Here is a 22,497-nt window from a genome sequence, read left to right as displayed (position 1 = left end):
CTGATGTGGGTGCTCCTATTTGTGTAGGATAAAAGCTCAGCTCTACATCAGCCCCCAAATTTCAACTAGTTCTTTGGCAGGCAGGTCTGTGGATTAAAAATGGATGCTTCCAGTAACTTTGAGGCATTATAACATTATGAAGTGGTTTATGAGATTCCACTGACTTAGTTTTAGTGCCATTATATTCTTAAATATCTGAACATTGACAGTCCATATGGTGCACTAGAGAACTCTTAGGGAGGTTCTAATCGCTCAAGAAAGGAAATTAATATCCAAGTGACAGCTGTAAGTCAAATGATTAAGTATCTTCAAACTTACTTTGGGGAGACTTTTTTCCATCCCCACTAACCTTGTGGCCTGACGTACTTAGACCTACTACAATAGTAAGTGAATGTGTCTCTTATAAAAAACTGTTCTAGGGACTTCACAGATGAGGAATCTGAAGCATTAACTAGGACACAGGTCTTCTGGGCTCAGTTGAGAGCTCTCCTCCCTACAGCTGTCTGTTTTTAAAGGAATGAGGTGCTTTCATAAAAGATTCAGTCTAAAATAATTCTTTAAGGCAGCTTCAATTAAAGACTGTCTTGGTTGCTTCTGAAAACAATGGATCACCACACCCAGAGTCAAAAACGACCACAACACAGACTTAAAAACCAAGCCATTTAATTGGGTCTTCGAAGGTAAACAATATCTTGAGATGGATTCCAAGCCCCGAGAATGCCAGAGCTACGGGTCCAAGAAGTCCCGTGGGGTGGTACTCTCAACAGAGTCCAGAGGGTCAGACCTCAAGGTGTTCTGAGGCAGAGTACTTATGGAATTCGTGCATTCCATTTTGCAATTCTGCAGACTGCCAGAAACAGACCCCAAGAGTCTCTTGAGATGGGGAAAATTCAACTCCTGGTCTTATAGATAAAAGCAGGAAGAGTACTAAAAATGTTACGTTTATGTCTCTTCACTTTTCTCACACAGTCTGAAGCCTGAGCTATCACATTCCCAACTCAGAGCAGCCTAAGCTGCAGTTCAGGTACAAGATTAGTCCCTCTATCCAGAGAGCTCTCATCAATACAGCTTTTGCACTTAAAGTGAAAAGAACCCTCTGGCGGCACAATGAGTTAGTTTATAAGATTTTAATTTACAAATTAAAAAGCTACATGTTTTATTTTTTCTCCTTTTTCTCTTCTTTCTTTACATCACTCTTTTCCTTATCTTTCTCTTTGTCATCTTTTCTATCCTTTTTGCTGTCTTCTTTTTCCTGCCCTTCTTTCTTCTCTGCGTCCCGGTTGGCGATCTTGTTGTTGATGAGGTTGTGCAAGGCGACCACGGAACGGATCAGCGAGGCCAAATACACCACCACCATCTGGTCATTGGTCTTCAGGTAAAAGGCCTTGACAAACTCCTGCAGGCTGACATCTGGCAGCAGGTTGAAGACGTCCTGCAGCTGGTAGATGATCTGATGGTTGATGGGCAGCTTGCCTGTGGCCACTTTCTCCAGGTAGCTCCTGATATCCAGAAGCTTGGAATTGAGTCCCTTCAAACCATGGACCTGGTTTGTGATCCGCTGGGAAAGAGTGCCCACTGTAGTGTCTTTGATGTCTCTGTAGGAACCCACAAGAAAGGGCAGGAAAATACATCAGTGTCCTGTACTATCACGCAGATTTTCACATTCTAAGGAAATACTAAGTTTGTGAGGAGGGGCAAGTTTTCCAAAGGAAAATGTTACTTCCCCATTTGATAAAGATTTGAGTAAAATTGCCTTAATCTTGTTTTCATTTGGAGGAATATGTTTTATCTTTCTCATCACAGGGCATTTTTCAAAAGAAAAGAGAGAGCTAAACTGAAATCATTTTCACTAAAAAAACAAAAAAAAACCCTCTCTACTTCAAGTTCCCTGTTCCTAAAAAGGGTGGCATTTTCTCCACCTGCATCTATATGATGTTGGGAGAAGCTTTTAAATCAGTCAGCAGTAACTTTTTGAAGTGGAAGGCATCTTATTGTTTGAGAAAATCTATGACCATTTCAAGTAAGTCAGTCAGGGTTATGTAAGCTGAGGATTTAAAAGTAAAACCCCAGGGCTTCCCTGGTGGCACAGTGGGTAAGAATCCGCCTGCCAATGCAGGGGATGTGGGTTCGAGCCCTGGCCCAGGAAGATCCCACATGCCGCGGAGCAACTAAGCCCGTGTGCCACTACTGAGCCTGCGAGCCACAACTACTGAGTCCGTGTGCCACAACTACTGAATCCCACGTGCCTAAAGCCTGTGCTCTGCAACAAGAGAAGCCACGGCAGTGAGAAGCCCACGCACGGCAACGAAGAGTAGTCCCTGCTCGCCGCAACGAGAGAAAGCCCACGTGCAACAATGAAGACCCAATGCAGCCAAAAATAAATAAATAAAATATAAATTTAAATCAATCAATCCATCCATCCATCCATCCCAGTCCAAGATGCAGATTCTCTGTAGAAAACTGGCTAGCTACAGTCATTGAAAAGGAGGTACACTGAAAGAGCACACGTTTGCTTTTAAATAATTCACACATCTGTTCCCGTCACAGCCAGCATTACAGCTTCCAGACAAGGTGTGCTGTCCACAGACTCATAAATCATAACTCAGGACACTTTAGAGATGGCCCAGGACTAGAACCCAGGTCTCCCTATTCCTGATACAGATCTCTTCTTTACACTGAGCAGCGTCTCGGGCTGCTGCTGATTCTGATGCTGTCCTAAAGTCTCACCGTAACAAGTGTTCAACTCCGACTTCCTCAGCTTCCTCTGCTCCAATTTCACTGGTCACGTGCTCAAATGTTTTTGAGGTTGGAGTTCCATCCTGGGAGAGGAGACTTAACTACAGTTATTTACTTACAAACAAATGAACAAACTGGCACATGTTCCTTTTCATGCCTTGATTCTTCTGCTTTAAGCCAAATCACTTCATGGGTGTCATTACTGGCTTTTTCATGGCAAGGGTGGGTAAAGTTTGCTTTGAAAGCTTTCAAAGCACTGTGACTTATAAGCTGAAGTCACAGTGGTCCTGCTCAGGGAGGAGATGTAGTGGGGAATCATCGTTAGTTTATTTCTAAGGAAAATCTTGATATTCTCTCAAGCCTGCAGTAGAGTTGAACATCAGGGAAGCCTTGATTTGGCTAAATTTTAAGGACTTATAAGCGTTCATTCTAAAATAGGCAATATTCATAACACCTCTACTTGAGGCAAGCTCATGTCAGAAGATACAGCTTTTAACCATCTGTTGTCCCTTGGGTCAAATGGTCAGAGCACCAAAGCAATGTGGTTAGAATAACTGATTTTCTGGTGACCTGAATTAGTCAAGGAACCCATTAGTGGATGTGGTTTGCTGTATCACTTAGTGACTTCTTGATGGGACTTAGGAGAAACTTCTCTCAGATCTAGTGCCAGAAGAGGCTGTACATCTCCTGTAAAGGCTGTAAAATGTGTGTGAGGCACGACAGCACAGCAGTGAGTGCACAGACTCTAGCCAGGCTGCTTAGATTCAAAGCCTGGCTCTGCCATGTGTGATAAGGGAGCAGTGAGATCTTGGGAAAGTCACTTCACTTACACTAAGTGCTATAAACATTAGCTGTTGTTATTTTACCCAGGACAGTGTGAATCCTGCAAATGGCATCTTCCTCTTGGCTTTGTATGCTAGGATGGTCAGAGCCCTCAACACTCGTGCTGGACTTCGTGGCATGTCTTTTCATGTACTGATTTTCCCTGGCTTCATCTTATTATATGACCCTTACATCCCCTCCATCCTCTATTAAAAGATCTTGTTTCATTGGTGTGTGTGTGTGCGAGTGCGTGCATGCATGTGCATGTGTATGTATAAGCAGCCTCTAATTCCTTTTTGAAAGAGGCAGGGTAAAATTTAACTTATAACAACTATATCAAGACCAGGGATGAAAGTCTTACTGCAACTAGGCAATAAATTTGGATCTAAGCTCTCTGGAAGCAAGGCAAAGAGAAATAGGAGCACAGAGCTCAGTGCAAGGAACACCTGCAGGGAACTAACTTAACAAAGCCTTTTCCAGATTTTAAAACTGAATATATATGGGCTTTCCTGGTGGCGCAGTGGTTGAGAATCTGCCTGCCAATGCAGGGGACACGGGTTCGAGCCCTGGTCTGGGAAGATCCCACATGCCACGGAGCAACTGGGCCCGTGAGCCACAATTACTGAGCCTGCGTGTCTGGAGCCTGTGCTCCACAACAAGAGAGGCCGTGATGGTGAGAGGCCCGCGCACCGCGATATAGAGTGGTCCCCACTTGCCACAACTAGAGAAAGCCCTCGCACAGAAATGAAGACCCAATACAGTCATAAATAAATAAATAAATAAAAAGAACGTGAATTTCTTTAAAAAAAAAAAAAAACTGAATATATGGATAACCATAAGGAAGAAAGACAGCCTTTAGTCTGTCCGTTCAACTTTGGAAATTCAAGAGTGAGCTCTTTGCACACCCTAAGTGCAAATATTTTACGCTCAAAACAAAACTCATATACAATTTCACATCAAATCCTATCCTAGAATTTGAGTTCAATTTTCTTGGAAATAGAGAAAAGCTATTCTGGCAGCTCTTCATGTCCATACCCAAGAAACAAGCTAACAGACCACACAGCTGGTACTGAATGCCATGGAGCTGACTATACAGGTGTCAAATCATACAGATGGGTTTTGCCATCTAGCTCCTGGCAGCTCTTAACTCTATTTGAAAACCTAGGATCTAGTCTATAGGGATTGGCTATAGACTAGATAGTTAATATAGTCACTATATAGGTGGGCCAACAGTGGAAACTGCATTAGATTAAGACCAAGCTCACCAGGCTCTGCATTTACTTTGCTGAGAACATCTCTGGGCAATCATTTGACTACTTTTGTCTCAATTTCATTTGTAAAAGGGGACTTTAGATTTCTATGGTCCTATTTCTAAAATCTGGTGACTCAAATTTGGGGGAAAAAAACATAATATCAAACTACTGACAGAAACCAATAACCTTTTCTTTGTTATAAAGTATCTGTTGACTTGAAAATGGAAAAAAAAAAAAAACCCAATGGCCCTAAAAGTAGCAAATCTAATCTCCTAGGCTCACAGCAAGATGACTTACATCATGAACTTCTTCCACCGAAATATATGCTTCTGTGGGCAGTCCCAAGTCCTTTGGTTTCACGTCAATGATGACCAATACCTGGCAGAAAAACAAATCTTAGCAAATCACCTCATACTGAGCACGTAAGGAATAACTGCAGCCATTCTGATGATTACTGAAGCTTTTTCATTCATTCAACCAGATATAAGCCAGAATTTTCAGAAAAAAGAATAACTTTACATTTCAAATTATCTTATTTGCTCTGCTCTTCAACCCCATCCATTAACAAGCTGAGGGGTAGTATAGTGAGGTTATCAAGCAGAAGGAGATTAGAGTCAAGAAAGCCAGCATTTTAATCCCAGCCCCACACTTAGAAGACCTTACTAACCATTCTGAACCTGTTTTCTCATTGTAAAGAGGATAACAATCTCATACAGTTACTGAGAGGATTAAGGAAGATAACTTCTATACCTAGCACTGAACAGATGTTTTACTAAATACACTGGGTTACCGTATACTACACAAAACACTGCAAATTAACACAAGCTTATAGAGAAAAAGTCGTGAAATGATTCATTATCCACATCCTTCCTAGGATGCTTTTTCTTGAGTTAGCTGGCAACGAATATGAGTCACGAGTTTTAAAGACGGAGTACACTTACTGAGTTAGGGCAGTATCTTTTCATGAGTTCATTGATGGCGATGTCATTCTTGTGTAGTTTAGGGCCTGTGTGGTACCACCCAACTATTCTTTCTCTGGCTGGGAAGGAAAAATTAGTGGCTTTGAATTGTTACATAAAGATCTATATATTTCCCTCAAAAAGGGTAAGAACTCCAGTAGTTATGTTCTCTAGCTTTTACAGAAATTCCAGACATCTAAACCTTGACATACCTATGAAATCTAAAACTCAAAAACAGGATTCTCAGAAAACAAACAGCAGGGGAAATCTAGAGATATACATATCTCAGACTAGTTTAGGAGACCAGTCATACATGAAACAACTAGAAAACAATTCCAAGGCAATATATAAACGAATTCAAGTTCATGTCACATAGATTACAACTGTGAGTGTTGTGGGAATAAACATTTCCAAAGCAATGTGGTTGCTGAAATGAAATAAAATGAAAGCGACACATGTAACAGAGATATTTACCCTGGTGGTACTAAAGCTCTAGGGGCAGGTGGATTTTATCTGACCATTCTTTGCTTTTCTGCTGTAGAGGGCTAGCTCTCTCCCCTGAAGCCTAGGTGGTCTAGCTGGCCTTAAATTGCTACTCTAGTTTCTCATTTATTCTACCTCATTCCTCTACTACCACTAGTCTTACTTCAGTCTAGCTAAGTGAAAGGGCCTTTGACATTAAACAAAGAAAAGTGACTATTTAGAAAAGGCATTATGGGCACACATATACCTACACACACACCCACGTGCCACAATGCCACCTACCATTGACCTTCTTAAACATTCCATACATGTTTTCCAAATAATCGTGGTCTAAAAACCAGACAGAATCATCTTTGTCGTCTTCATCAAAAGGGACTAGAGAGAAAAAAAACAAAAAACAGTTTAGGGTGTTAGATAGAACTCTAAGGGCACATATCACAACTGTAGACCCCTAGGCCAGATCTGATCCATGTCTTTGGTTTGTCCAACACAGTATTAAAATTATTTTTGAGTTGCTTTTAGTAAAAACTGGAAGATTTCACATACAAATCGAGACCTCCAGGTTCTCTTGAAAAACTGGAAGACCCAGCAACTGGCTAGAGCCAGACAGAAGCCACCCCCTTTGTAAAGGACACATTCTTCAGTTTGCTAAAAGCTCCATCACTTCCTAATATTCCCGTCTGGCAAATTACATCACTGCCTGATCCTTTTAGACACTGGAGTTAGTGACCTCTAGTCTAGCAGCCATGCCAGGAATTATTTTGTTGTTCTTTATTATTGTTGCTTCAATCATAAAATATATGGATACATTCTTATAAAGATTTATGAAACAGTGTAAAAGATAAGGTCTTTATCTCCCCCTTGCCTACCCATAACCATGGTTAATAGTTTAGTACAGTGGTTGACAAACTACACCCGCTGCCTATTTTAATAGTTTTACTGCAATATACCTATTAGTTTGTCTACATACTGTCTATAGTTGCTTTCCTGCTACATTAGCAGAGCTGAGCAGTTGCAATGGAGACCGTATGGCCTGCAAGTTTTAAATATTTACTATCCAGTTCAGTGTGTAGCCTTTAGCCTCCCTTTTCTATACTTAAGCAATTCTGAAATAGAATTGCTTGGTTATAATAAAAAATGGAGACCACGAAAGTTTCTTTCTTTTTAAAAGTTAACTGACATTTTAACCATACTCAGAAAATGTAAAATTTGCCTATTTATTTTTTAAAAAACTGAGGTATAATTGACAAATTTTTCTTTTACCTGCAAAACTGTTGGATACATCGAGAACTTTCTTTTGCCATGACCCCAAAAGCACACCAACAACACGCTTCTGGTTTCCAACCTTGCCTATTCTGAATGAGAAAACAGAAGGTCAGTCTGGAGGGGCACAGACAGAAGTGGACCAACAATAAGATACCCAACAGGAAATATCAATGGTACAGATACAATTTAGCTTATCTGGGAACTAATCCCACTAAACAAATATAATGGGTTAGTCCTTAATAATTCTAATAAATATAATGGGTAATTCGTGAACTTTGGACACTGGCAGTTTCACTGCTGACTGCAAAGACAGACATGCTTGGAAAAAAATCTCAAACTTTATAGAAATTTAAAATGGAGAAAATGAAAACTCCCCAGATCTTAAGGTTTTAAATGTTATTTGGTGTTTGAAATCACATTTACTTTTATTTTTTCCTCTGCAGCTTACCTTTCTCTTTTAAATTTTCCCCATCTTCTCTGTCCTCAAAAATCTTTTCAGGGATAAAGATGCTAAAGTTGAACCAGTTTTATGGTCCAGCTTGCCAACTCTTCTCTGGAACATCTATGTCAACAAGCCCCAATAGATGTTATAATTCTTTGTACCATTTAGGGGCTCAGAAAATGATTCTGACCCAGAAGCATGTGTGTGCCATTTGTGGTCTCTGAATGGCTTAATTAGGCAGAAGTTGGAAGTGGGCTGGTGTCTAATCATACTGGGAGGAGGGCTCAATGAACCAGAAAGACTACTTCAGAATATTTATTTCCATATCAAACCTCCTCAATGATTTTTGTCCTAAGGAACTGCAAGTGTTTCACTTATATCTCATTTCATTGGTCATCATGTAGAATTCTCCTTTAACCACTAACAATTGTAACATACAGAAACAATACAATTCTGTGTTCAATGCAAAGGCAAAAGTCACTGTGAAATGAACTACAATTCCTTAACAGTTGCTGGTTTCATACTGATTTAACTGTATTTATCTTAACATATGGTCTGGCAAATTTATAAATGCTTACTATATTTAGGGTTTGGACCAAAGTTAAGGATTCTGTATTCTGGTGGTTCTAATTTTTTGGGAAATCTAAGTTCAAAGGAAACTTCCACACTCATGGGCTTTCTTTTGATCTACAAAAATCCATTCGCGTTTTAAAAAACCCTGCAATTGTCTGACAGAGCAGCTTGCAGTGTCTGCCTTCACTATGCCCGTAACAAGTGTTTGCTGAATTTACTGAACAGAACTGAAAAGATGCTTGCCCTCTTAGCACCTCTAGTATCCTACAGGAGAAAAATACTAATCATTGTACAGTGGGAAAGCTCGCATATCCTGTTAGGCTAAGGGTGCTACAAAGCAATGGAACTGAACTGGGGACCCTAAACCTCACAGGAGTCTTGAGTTTGGTTTTGGCTCTAGTTGAATTGGGAGTTGTACAAAGCAAGTTGCAAGAGGATGGGCACTTAGCAACTATGACTTTACAGCAGATGCTCCCAACTGGGTCTTACAACTTTCCAAGTCAATTAATTATCTTGTAAAATTTATGAACACGTGTAACAGGTCCGGCGGGACGAACAGCTCAAAAACAAGCAAGCGAAGGCGGAAGAAACATCTGTGGGATGTTTTCTTATTCATTAATGCCAACATCTCCAACCAGTCTCATTTTTAAAAGAAAAACTTGACTTTAAAACTTAAAACATCTACGTTTTAAGCTATCGTCAAACCAGAGTCCCACTTGGAAACTTTCACAAGTTAAATTAAAACTACAGTTCTTCCAGGGAGTCCTTCGGAGCGCTGAGAACAGAATTTCGGTGACGGCCTTCAGAGGCAAAAAGTGCGAGTCTGAAGGGCTTTCCTACCAGACACCGAGTCTTTCAGGCGAAAAGGGGCGGACGAGGTGACAGATGGGCACGAGGCCTGGGGATCAGGGGCAAGTGAAGCCTGCCCCCCATACTCTGGCATCGTACGGACTGGGTAAAAGGAACGAGAAGCCCAGTTCCCGGAGTGCCGGCTGGACGGCGGGGGAGACGATGCCGGGTGACTTGGGGCTTCGTGAACGGAGTTGGTCTGGGCCCCTCGGTGACACAGGGCCGCCCCTGGTGCATCTGAGCCCCTGCGGCCGCCGCGCCATCCCCAGCGCGCCGTGACTCAGCAGCAGCGGCGCCACCGGCCCCGGTAGGACGCCCCGTGCCGCCCGCTCACCGATTGAAATGATCCACCACACTGAGCAGCACCAGGGGGTGGACCACCACCTTCTGCACCGCCAGCTCCGGCATCGCGACACACCCCGCCCGCCAGGCCCTGCTGCCCGCGACCCGCAGACACCGACGGCCGGAACAGCAACGATTCTCCGGGATCCTCCAGGCCCGGCTCCTCCCCTTCCGGTTGGGCCGCCGCCGCGCGGCTCCTTCTTCCGCTTCCGGAGTGCCGCGCGCGTCGGGCTCGGATTGTCGCTCCCGCCGCCACCTTGAGGAGGGGAAGTGCCGGGGAAGGCGGGACCCGCCTCGGGTGACTGGCTGCGAGTTTCCCAGGTCATGAAAGCTAACAGGACACTGGAGACTGATAAAGGTTGACCTCCTGGTGTTTGGCCTGTACTGTCACCCGCTGCGGCTTTTCGCCTCAGTGCCTTACTAGCTCACCTCCCCCTCCCCCCCATCTGAAGACTGGAGAAGATGCTAAGAAAAATGTAAATAGTAATAAGTAATATTTCCACCATTCAGAAAATGTTCACTTTCGCTTCTAGTCAAAATCTTCCAGAATTTCTTGGAGGAACTAACTTTAAATCTCTAGCATTAGGGCATTCCCTTAAAGTAGGTTTGGTAATTTATCTCATAATTTTATTGTCGGGGAATTTCCCCTTAATCTTTACCATGGACACTTAGCAAATAATCAACCTGTCTATATTTTCCCACCTGTCTTTATATTACTTACCATTTAACAAGGGTTAGAAGAATGCAGTTTGTGCCTAGAGTTAGATCATTCAGATTGATTTTAAAGTAAAAACTTACAAAAAGATTGACGAAAAGATGGAAAGCAATAAGGAAATATGTTTTCATAGTTAGCTGGGAAAGAGAAAAAACAAGACTAAAAGGGGAAATGTAGGAAAAGAGGACTTGAGCTTATTTGCGGAAGAAGGCAAATGACTTAAAATCCATGCAAGTTTAGTTTTCTGTCTGGCTTTAAGTTGCCATTTCTGTAAACAAAAACAGTACTTCAGCAACGTGAATTATTTATTGTTTATCCTGTTTTTAAACACCTTCTACCTTCCCTATATCAACAGAGGATCTGACCTCTCTGAAGAATGACAGGGAGACTTTTGCTCTGAACCTTAGCCTCCTTCCAGTGTAATTAGGGAGCTTTTGATACTCTTTCTGGGCGCTACCCCTCACGTTCATTTCATAAACTCTTCCTACTTTGGGGAACACTCTTTTGCATCTTCCTCATTTCTTTTAATATTTTTGATTTGACTATGAGATGATTGCTGCTACTTAAGACGATAGCACTTTAAAATTAAGGAAATGTTAAGTCAGCCCCGTTGTGTGATGTGTTAAAGCATGCTTGCTGGTGTTTAGTGCCTGGATCAAAGTAGATGTTCTTGTTTCATTTCTTACGTGATGCTATTCAACACAGTGTAGACATGTAACTGTTATGAAAAGACCTTGGAAGGGTTTCCCCCCCTAATTTTTAAGATCAAAGATTGATTTTGATTTTTCTTATGTGTCAGGTAAGGCATAAGAATTGGAGTCTAAAGGAAGCATGTTTTTGGACTAAAATATTTAGAGTATAAAGAAGACAACTTGAAATCATAAGGAAGGTATTTTTCATGTCCTATTTTTTCTTCTTTTTTAATGGAACTGACTTGAAATCATAACTGATTTTGTAGCCACTATTAGGGGCTATATTCATTCAGAGGAATGCAGAAGGAGATATAAGAAATCTACTTTCTTTTGTTCATTTAATTCTGGACTTTAAGACGATCTGATGAGAGCATAAGGATAATACATTTTATTTTCCTTTGACTGTTTTTGTCTTTTTTTAAAGAAAGAAATGTAATTTTAAAATTTTTATTTATTTTTTATTGAGGTATAGTTGATGTACAATATTATATAAGTTACAGGTGTACAATATAGTGATTCACAGTTTTTAAAGGTTATACTCCATTTATAGTTAATATAAAATATTGGCTATATTCCCCGTGTTGTACAATATATCCTTGTAGCTTATTTTATAATAATAGTTTGTGCCTCTTAATCCCTTATGCCATGTCTTTTTTTCTTTTTAATTAATTAATTAATTTTTGGCTGTGTTGGGTCTTTGTTGCTGCGCGCGGGCTTTCTTTAGTTGCGGCGAGTGGGGGCTACTCTTTGTTGCAGTGCGCGGGCTTCTCATTGCGGTGGCTTCTCTTGTGGCGGAGCATGGGCTCTAGGTGTGCGGGCTTCAGTAGTTGTGGTGCGTGGGCTCCGTAGTAGTGGCTCGCGGGCTTTAGAGTGCAGGTTCAGTAGTTGTGGTACACGGGCTTAGTTGCTCCGCGGCATGTGGGATCTTCCCGGACCGGGGCTCGAACCCATGTCCCCTACATTGGCAGGTGGATTCTTAACCACTGCACCACCAGGGAGGCCCTTGTCTTTCTTTTTTAATGTTAAATTCTCCTTTTCCCAAATTTATTGAGATGTAATTGACATATAACATGTAAGTTTAAGGTGTACAATGTGATGATTTGATACACGTATGTATTGCAAAATGATTACCACAATAAGGTTAGTTAACGCTTCCATCACCTCACGTAATTACCATTTTCTTTTTGTGGTGAGAACATTTAAGAGCAACTTTCAAATATATAATACAATATTGTTAACTATAGTCACCATACTGTACCTTAGATTTCCATCTTATTGTTGGAAGTTTGTACTCTTTGACCAACAACTCCCATTTCCCCGACTCCCAGCCTCTGGCAACAACTATTCTACTCTCTATTTCTGTGGATTCTGCTTTTTTCATTTCCACATATAAGTGAGATCTTATAGTATTTGTCTTTCTATCTGTCATTTCACTTACCATAATACCCTCAAGATCCATCCATTTTGTCACAAAATGGCAGGATTTCCTTCCTTTTTATGGCTGAGTAATATAGATATATGCCACATTTTCTTTATTGATACATGCATCAACAGACACATAGGTTGTGTCCATGTCTTGGCCATTGTGAATAATGCTACAGTGAACACGGGGATTCAGACATCTCTTTGAGTTAGTGATTTCATTTCCTTTGGATACATACCCAGAAGTGGGGTTGCTGGATCATATGGTCGTTCTATTTTTAGTTTTTTTAGGAACTTTCATACTCTTTTCCATAGTGGCTATATCAATTTACCTTCCTACCAAGAGTGCACCAAGTGTTCCCTTTTCTCCACATTCTCACCAACACTTCTTATCTCCTGTCTTTTTGATAATAGCCATTCTAACAGGTATAAGGTGATATTTCATTATGGTTTTGATTTGCATTTCCCTGATGATTAGTGGTGTTGAGCATCTTTTCATGTACCTGTTAGTCATTTGTATGTCTTAAAAAAAATCTCTATTCAGGTCCTCTGCTCATTTTAAAATTGGATTTAGTACTGTAATCCCTTACCTGAAATTCTTACCTCTTGTGAAGGTATTTTTGCATGTGGATAGTTGTTCCAATTGATGTTTCTGGGAGAGGATGTGTGCTAGAAATTTCTATGCCACCATCCTGTTCATATCTCTCTAATCCACCTTTGTCTTTCAGTTTAGGGAGATAGCCCTCCACAGACCCTAGTATCTTGAAAGAGTTCTTATTTTTCTTAGGTCCAGAACATGGAATCATGGTTCTGCATGCATGGCAGCAATACTTTGAACTCTGCAGCCTCTGTTGATCATCTTACTAGATTTGGAAAAAAAAAAAGGAAGATATACCACCTTTAGTCAAAGCTGTATTCATTGCTGGGGTTCAGACATCCTTGCAGGTGCTGGAAGTTTACCATTTTCTTTGGTGGTGTCATGTTGCCCTGATTCCTCGTGTTCCCTATAGCCTTGTGTAGATGTCTCCACCTTTGAAGAAGCAGTCACCTCTTCCAGACTTTCTGGACTGACTTCAGAAAGGAAAAACTTTCACCTGTGAGTGAAGGCAGTCTGGAGTGTGCTAGGCCTTGGGTCTAGTGGTGTGGGGTGCTAAGAATGAGGGTGAGTAGAGCCTTTGGGTCCAAGGGTGTGTGACTTGTTGGCTTAGGCGGCTGGAGTCCACCACACCAACAATTGCATGATCCTTGGTGAGAGCTGTGAGGGGTCTGCAGTAGCTGCAAGGGCTGTTGAGGTCTTCAGTGGAGCCTCCAGGTCCAGCTGCTACCAGTGGAGGTAGCAGTTGTGGCCAGATCTGGCAGTGTATTCGTGCTTGGCTGTAGGGACCAGCTGCAGGTGCCTGTGTGGGGGCGGGGCCTGCCGCAGACACGCATGCAGTGGTGAGGGACAGGGCCAGCAGCAGGAGCTGGGGCTAACTGCAGACATGTGAGCAGCTGAGGGGACCCTGACTGTTGGTGTAGACCCATGTGACTGCATGGGCTAGCTGTAGGTGTGTGCACTAGCCGGACGATTCTTAATTGCTGGTAGTGGAACCCTACTCTAACCATCTGAAGTGAAGCGAAGTTCATTATCTCATGTAACAGCAAGTTCAAGGGCCCTGCTTGTTCCAGAGGGCTCACTGATGTTTCTCTCTCCACCTTTCAGCATCCTTCTGTGTTTTGGTTCCATTTCCAGACAGATTTCGTACTAGTGGCGGGGAAATATTTTGATGGCTACAGATAGTCACAGCTTTAAATATTTAAAGGAAGGGAGGTTTTGAACTCCAAACCTTTATTTACGAAATTTGATTGGCCTTGCTGGGACTGGGAGCCTCTCTGAACTGACTGCTGTGCCCAAGGGAATAGAGTTTTCTAAATGTCCAGTTTAGGATCAGTTTGGAGATGGTGCAACTGTGATGGATCAGCTCACCATGACCACATGAGTGGGGAAGGAAAAAGGGGATGTTGTAATTGGAAGGGGGGAATGAATGCTTAGCAGGCAAAAATAAGTCTATCTTGTGATATAGAGAGCTTAGCATAGTTCTTGGAACATAGGAAGAACTCAGCATATATTAGACATGGTTATCATTAGAGTGTAGGGTCATTATCATTATTATTATTTTTATTTTTAGAGGCTTCTTTTAATTATTTAATTATTTATTTATTTATGGCTGTGTTGGGTCTTCGTTTCTGTGCGAGGGCTTTCTCTAGTTGCGGCAAGCGGGGGCCACTCTTCATCGCGGTGCGCGGGCCTCTCACTGTCGCAGCCTCTCCGGTTGCGGAGCACAGGCTCCAGACGCGCAGGCTTAGTAATTGTGGCTCACGGGCCTAGTTGCTCCGCGGCATGTGGGATCTTTCCAGACCAGGGCTCGAACCCGTGTCCCCTGCATTGGCAGGCAGATTCTCAACCACTGCGCCACCAGGGAAGCCCCATTATCATTATTATATATTATAACAGACTATAAGAATTTTTTCTTGGGAATTTCCTGGTGGTCCAGTGGTTAGGACTCTGCGCTTTCACTGCCAAGGGCCTGGGTTCAATCCCTGGTTGGGGAACTAGGATCTCATAAGCTGCATGGCGTGGCCAAAAAAAAAAAAAAAAAAAAAAATTTATTTTTCTTTTTATTAACTGGTGTTTATATTTTAAGTAATCCAGCAGAACAAGAGTTGAAATTCATCTTTTGCATTTGCCGAGTGTTTCTTTATCCTTCTTTTGCCTCAGGTATATTTAGTTTATGGAAATATGTTTTTTAAAATTCCTCTTTTAAAATGTATTGGTGATCAGTTTGATTTTTCAAAAGGCTAATTTTTGCAGAAAGATTGGATTCGTTTAAAGAGATTTTCCTTGTTTTATGCTTTACACAAGTGATGGGCTTTATGTGTTGGCCCTGGATACCTGCATGATTGCTATTCCTCTTGTTGTTGTCATATTTCATTTAACTGCAAATTAAAAAGAACTAAAAAAATTACAGCAATTTCTAGTTTATATCCAGGAAATAGAACTCTCCACAGGAACCCTTATGTGGTACAAATATGTTAGAAAACCATTCTCCATTGTGCTTTGAAAGCCTGCAAGGAGGCCACAATGGAGCACAGTTCACCTGTCTTGGATGAAGCCCAGAGAGACTGCGGTGTGCAGACCGTAGGAAATCTCCCATCTGAAGAGTTAATTTTCTTTCAGGAACAGTGTTAGCGGCTGCTGCGATTAAAACAGGACACTTTAAGGTTGGTATAGGAACACTTATAACAGTTGACTATAAAAGAAAACCCAGGAGGCCAGATTCAGCCTTGGGAGCTACTTTGGTTTGAGCCTCAAAGACCTTTATTTATTTATTTATTTTAAAAAGACCTTTATTTTGAATTTATCTCTTCTTTCAATTACACACACTTTCAGCTTTATTAAAAAGAACTCATTAAATATAAATAAGCAAACAACTAGTTTCATCTATTTAACATTTTAAAATGTCTTGAAGGCCATTTAAAAAAATTTTATCTATTTATTTTTGGCTGCATTGGGTCTTTGTTGCTGCGTGCGGGCTTTTCTCTAGTTGTGGTGAGCGGGGGCTACTCTTCATTGTGGTGCGCAGGCTTCTCATTGCGGTGGCTTCTCTTGTTGCAGAGCATGGGCTCTAGGTGTGCGGGCTTCAGTAGTTGTGGCATATGGGCTCAGTAGTTGTGGCTTGCGGGCTCTAGAGCGCAGGCTCAGTAGTTGTGGCGCACGGGCTTAGTTGCTCTGTGGCATGTGGGATCTTCCCGGACCAGGGCTCAAACCCGTGTCCCCTGCATTGGTAGGTGGGTTCTTAAGCACCGCGCCACCAGGGAAGCACTTGAAGGCCATTTTTGTCTTTTGTTTCTATTCTGATTCTTTTTTTATGCTCTTTTTAAACATTTTGATTTTATCTTGGAGCACAGTTGATTAACAATGTTGTATTAGTTTCAGGTGTACAACAAAGTGATTCAGTTATACATATACATGTATCTATTCTTTTTCAAATTCTTTACCCATTTAGGTTATTACAGAATATTGAGCAGCGTTCCCTGTGCTATACAGAGCCATCCCTGATGATGGTGTAAAATTAAACATTTTTTTTTAACTGGACTTTTAGATGCAGATTTATGAATGTAGTATCAAAACAAGTATAAGGTTTGAAGACAGATGAGGCTTTTCATCTGTTTAAGGACAGAGATATTTTTCCTTTCCTTATTTTCTTCAAGATGGTAAATCAAAGAAGCATTTTTTTAAATTTGAAAAGCTGGGACAATAACGTTATTGTTAAATATCTACTGTTGGAAGAAAAAAAAATCAACCATTATCCTAATCTCAAATGGAGCAACTAGTTTTAGTTTTGTATTTACCTTTCAGTTTTGGGCACCTGCACACATACTTCAGTTGAAGTTTTAATGCAACTAGAAAGACTATTGAGGAGAAATTTAAGGCAAGTTGAATCAATTTGAAGTTGCTATACTTTGTGTTTTAAGAATAGAGCAATGTTTGTCAATTTTTTGCTTTCTACAAGAACAGGAAAGGGCAAAAGTCTTTAAAAAAAAATCAGTACATTGTTCATATAACATGGAAGTTTCTTTTTTTAGACCTGGAAGTCAGAAAAGAAGTAGGCGTTAACCTGGGTTTGTGGTAATGCTTCATTATCACTGGCATTCTCTCAAGTTTTCCAAATTTCTGCAGTTTGTTCCTGCAGGTGCCTCTTCCCTCCTCCAGCCAGAACCTTCAAGCCATCTTTCAAAATGCTGGCGTTGTTTTTTTTTCCCCAATGCGAAGTGCTGATGTAACTTCCTTAAAATCCTTCAGACCCTTTCCAGTGCCTACAAGATAAAATCTGAACTTCAGGAAGGTATCCAAGACTCTTCCTAGCGTGGCCTCAGCCAACCACTCAGAGCCTCATCCCCTATTGCTCTCATCCTCTGTCAGACCAGCCTGAAACCATTTAATCTGTTTCCAAAGGAATTTGCTTTTCTCTGTGCCCATCCCATTTCTGCTTTCTGAATTGCCCTTGACCGCTTAAACACCAGAATTGCTGGGTCTTTCTCAAGGATCACACTCAGTAGGTCATCTCTTCTGTTGGAGTTTTCCTTACCTTCCCCAGGCAGTGTTAGTTCCTCTGACCTCTGGGTCCCCACAGCACCTAGTGCTTATTTCTATTGTACTGCTCATCGTGCTGAATAGTAATGATTCATTTGACTTGTGTCTCTTTAGTACTAGGGTATATGTGGAGGCCAGGACCATGGCTTAGTCACCTTATTAGCATCTGCACCTAGCAAGACTCATACTCTTGTTAACTGTATTGTGTAACTTGGGTAATATGTTACACAGTATATCCATAATATGTTGGTCAGTGATCTTTCAGCATGCAAAAAAATAACAATATTCTCTGTAGTTTCCTGTTTAGTTAGTGATCTTTCAGCATGCAAAAAATCACAGTATTCTCTGTAGTTTTCTATTTTAGTCTCCCTATATACAAAACCAAAACAACACAAAACCAAACCAAACTCATATAGACTGAGCAAAACTCTCTGATTAAAAATTTCCGGTAATGCATGTAATTTTAAATATACCCATTGTTTCGAATATAAATGAAATGTGTTGAAATGTGAGTGAAAAAAATATATGGACTGTTATTGATAAAACCATTCAAAACCAAATGGTATATTCTGGGTAGCTATAATTTTTCAAAAGGTACTATGTACAATTTTAGGTTAGTGTCAGATAACCTCTTCACCTTCATTTCTCTCTTAACACCTTTTATCGTAATTTCTGAAGCTCCTCTTTGTAGTTCGAGTTAAAAGTCCTGAGGCAGGCTCTTCAGAAGTCTAACACCTGCTTAGGGCTGAACTGGCAGGGGGAGAAATTGAAAAGCAGTGAAGAGTCTTTTCAGTAAAGTACTTAGCATTTTAAATAGTAGATGTTTGAAAAAAAAAATAATGGTAATAATAGTTTTGGAAACTCTCCCACCACCCCACACAGCGAGAGGAATGTGAAGCTGTTTAGTGGATTTATACTTTGAGTTCTCAAAACCCTTCATTTGCAAAGATAGTTCAAACTTGATTTTGATCAAATTAAACTGCTAAGAATGTGGACTTTTCCTTGAGCACAGATTTATACTTTCTCTTTTAAAATTCAAACCCTTTTCCTTCTGACATCAAAGAGAAAGGATTCAAGGCTTTTAGAATCTTATTCTAAGATACCAAAAAACCCTAGGATAATGGTTAGAAAATTAGGAAGGGAGTTTTGAAATAATTAAATTTTGATTCTCATCTGCTGTTTGATATTGACTATAAAGTACCATGTTCCAGGTTAATGACAAAGTTTTAAAAAGGTGCATGTGCTTTTTAACCCTTAATGATTTTGTATTGTTCTCATGAGTTTCTGGAGCCTTTTAAGATTCAGAGGTCTGTTGTGGACTTTTTGAGGTTACATCTTTTAATTTTTTATCTTTTTGTTCTGTAACTGGAGGAAATTGCTTAATTTGTTTTTCCAGCAGAGGGAGACATCTGACCATGAACGTGGTACTGCTACTTGCCAGGAGTATTCTGTAGCCCATTTTATCAATATACATAAAAAACTCAATGTTCAAATTAACTAGTTCAATAAGTAATTTAGCTCATTGATTTTTGGGCATATCCTAAGTGCCATTACAAGCTACGGATATTTTAAATGCCATTACCTAATAGAAGGAATGTTTTAAGCACCTTTTATTGATTTTATTACTGCTTTATTTTGCTGTCTTGGTTTAAAATCATTTTAACCACTCTGTAATCAAGAAGAAATATATCGTTGGTGAAATACAGTCAATTTCCTAAAAACCTTTGACATCGTTAAATAAGGAATTACAGTTGTTAAATCATGTCAGGCAATAACTGAGAAACAGAAGAGATATAAAATTTGGAGCAGTGGGCCAGCATACCAGTAAGTCACGTTGACCTCTAACACTCAGATTCTGCATGTGACAGTCACACTTCAGGTTTGCTTATGGTTTTTACGTCAGCAAGAGAGATTTAAAATCTCAGGTAACAAGGAAGATGGAAGAATGATAGCAAAGTATAGTACAGGGGCAATTACAGTGCTTTTTAATGACCTCTTGTGACTTTTGGTGAAAATGATTCTCTAAGCAATTTTTAAATTTCACTTGCTTTGCTTGCTAGATTATAGTATATTGATATTCTGCGTAAGAGGGAACCAGAGTGCTCACAGGGGTTTTTACCACTTTCTTCTTCTGCTGATTTAATTTTATATTAGCAGTATTACTGAGCTGATCTGCTGGCAGACAGGCAGGGACTATGGTCCATACACTGCTTAATCAAAGAGGTGCAGAAGTGGGTAGTGAGCACTGAAGCTTGATACAAGTCTGCTAATGAGCTGATTGCATTGACATGTGATGTAGTTTAACTGTAGAGTGGCAAATATCAATACCTGTATATGATTTGGCAGATGGTTGTTGAACTGTGATTAGAAGTTTAGAATGATTCCCTGTAAAAGACCACCTGGCAGTAACCCAAGAACAGAGAACTGAGTTTTCCCCATTAAATGGAATAGGTCCAGAAAGTCAAGTGTTTTGATCATTAATAGCATCTTCCCTTTTCTTTTAGCAAATGTTAGCTTCAAGAGGAAATTGATAATTATGCATAGGTCTATTAAATGATCTTAGGGAGAGCTCTTTGCATTCCTTCAAATGAGCTCATATCTATAGTTGTGGCAATTATTCACCAGCCAAGGAAAGAAAACTAGTTAAAATGCTGATAGGTGTCATTTCAAATATATCAGGGATGTTGGGAGCATCTTTGTAGAATTAATCTCTTTGAGGCTAAAAATCAGATTCAGTTGTAACATTATTGATTATTCTATATTAATTTATGTATCATATAAACACATTATAATATGAAATAATTTAAGGTATATTGAGTATGTATTATATGCAAAACACTCTTGTAGGTGTTTTAAATATAAAGAACACCAAGATGATGCCTTCCTTTTCCTCAGTGAAGGAAGGGTGATAGATGAACACGTGCAATGCATGTCCCATGGAAGGGATGGAATAAAGGTTCAGGAGCTGTGGCAGCATAGAGAAGAGTAATAGGTTCCTCTGTGGCAAGAGGAAGTATCAGGGAGGGCATTATGGAAGTGTCACTTAAAATAGATTTTGAACAGTTAGAGATGAGCATTCAGAAGTAGAGGGACTAGCAATACAAATGTTTTTAAAAAAATAAGTTTTATTTTTTAGATCAGTTTTAGTTTCACAGCAAAATTAAGCAGGAAGTATAGAGAGTTCCCATATGCCCCCTGACCCTACAGGTACACAGCCTCCCCCACAGCCAACGTCCTACGTCAGAGTGGTACATTTGTTACAGTTGATGAACCTGCATTGACATGTCGTTATCACTCAGAGTCTGTAGTTTACGTTAGTGTTCACTCTTGGTGTTGTACATTTTGTGGGTTTTGACAAATGTATAATTACATGTGTCCACCATTATAGTATCATACAGAATACTTTCACTGTCCTAAAAATCCTCTGTGCTCCGCCTAATCATCCCTCTCTCCCTTCTAACCCCTGGCAACCACTGATCATTTTACTGTCTCCATAATACAAAAGCTTTTGAAAAATTTGAAATGCTTGATATACCATCATACGTGTGTGATGTATGAAGAACAATGAAATAAATAAAATGTGTTCACTTTTCAACTGAGGTGTTAGAATATTACCAATATTTCTGAAGGCCGGGTGTATTCCTCCCCAACTGCTCCCTTCTGCTCTACCAATACTTCAAATTATTTAATATTCTTATACATAGTTGCAAAGTACACAAAAAACCTTAAGACCCACAACCCCCTTATTTTTATCTTTGGTTAGGTCCATGCAAGATAAAATGAAGGAATGGGTTTATGTTTGTCTACTGAATTCAGATTCTTTGGAAAGCAATTTTTTTTTTTTTTTTTGTGGAAAGGAAGAGGGAGTCCTGGATAACCTAAATGACTGTCAGTATAATTTGAAATAGGGCATAGTCTGATTTATTCAAATTATAGTGTCTGCTTCAGTTTGAGCTTTATAAACCTTTCTTTTCTTGCTCAGTATATTCAGATTGAATGACTAAACTAATCTCAGTGCAATACGGTAGAGCCACATACTTGGCTATGGAGACTCTCTCAGAATTTTCATGCTTATAAACTTCCATGTCAGCATGGAATACTCATCTTTAAATTTAGCATCAAGTATTTTCAGAATTAGTTTTTAATTTGGCTGACGGCCATGCTCTTATTCCTCCGTTTTCATTTTCTAGTTTTACAGGACTTTTAGGTGAATATATTTTATATTAAAGCAATGGTATGTTGGAAAGTAGAACTCTAGGATACAAACAGTCTTCTTCCCCTCCCTCTCTGACCCACTCTGTGGGCCAGTTCTTCGCCTACACCTGGATGAAATCTCAGACTCATCCCTTAGCTTTTCCAGCCACTCTTAGATTTAAGAAAATATATTGATTGTCTCTAGTAATAATAACAGTCTACTTTTAGTAATAAAAATGGCCAGTCCAATGTAACATTCTGAACTTTATTACAGTTCAAGCCACTCTTCTTGCCCAGCTTGGTGATGGATTAGGTTGAGAAGCCCACAGTAGGAGGTGTGGATGGGTTGACTTCTCTGTTTCTCTTTTGGAGCTTCTCCTCCCCACCTATCCCAACCCCAGGGAAGGGCTGAGAAGGGTGAAGAGGTGGGGTAAGTACAGGAAGAGCTTCCTTGGCAATCCTGTCCTGATCTGCTGGTGGTGTTCTCTGGGTTTGGCAGATGCTTTGACTCTGGAGACACTCTCTTGGGTGCCCCCTATGGGAACGGCAGAGGGCAGCTCACATGCCTCTTGTCTGCATTCTGGGGTCCATCTCCAGCCTCTTTCTACTGAGGTT

General features: G+C 40.4%; 1 protein-coding gene across 1 annotated transcript; it reads right to left on the bottom strand.

Annotated features, from left to right (window-relative positions):
• Nucleotides 1–646: 646 nt before the first annotated feature.
• Nucleotides 647–9,906, bottom strand: PSMD7 (proteasome 26S subunit, non-ATPase 7). Its single transcript, XM_057534468.1, has 7 exons — nucleotides 9,718–9,906; nucleotides 7,517–7,608; nucleotides 6,536–6,628; nucleotides 5,753–5,850; nucleotides 5,109–5,189; nucleotides 2,728–2,819; nucleotides 647–1,595 (listed from the first exon to the last, which is right to left on the bottom strand). Exons 1-7 carry the CDS (start codon nucleotides 9,789–9,791, stop codon nucleotides 1,157–1,159), a joined length of 969 nt encoding a protein of 322 aa, XP_057390451.1. The 5' UTR covers nucleotides 9,792–9,906; the 3' UTR covers nucleotides 647–1,156.
• Between the last annotated feature and the right edge of the window lie 12,591 nt (nucleotides 9,907–22,497).

Source organism: Balaenoptera acutorostrata, chromosome 19 (genome assembly GCF_949987535.1).
Source record: "Balaenoptera acutorostrata chromosome 19, mBalAcu1.1, whole genome shotgun sequence".
Lineage (NCBI taxonomy): Eukaryota > Metazoa > Chordata > Mammalia > Artiodactyla > Balaenopteridae > Balaenoptera > Balaenoptera acutorostrata.
Note: the sequence above shows the minus strand (reverse complement) of the source record. Positions and strands in the feature narration are given on the sequence as shown.

Bases quoted from the DNA above. Each gene is read 5' to 3' on its own strand.
- PSMD7 (XM_057534468.1), bottom strand. From the start codon at position 9,791: ATGCCGGAGCTGGCGGTGCAGAAGGTGGTGGTCCACCCCCTGGTGCTG. The intron at 7,609-9,717 runs GTGAGCGGGCGG...TTTCTCATTCAG, and splicing joins GTGGTGGATCATTTCAATCG to AATAGGCAAGGTTGGAAACC. The intron at 5,190-5,752 runs GTAAGTGTACTC...TTTTTCTGCCAG, and splicing joins AAAGATACTGCCCTAACTCA to GTATTGGTCATCATTGACGT.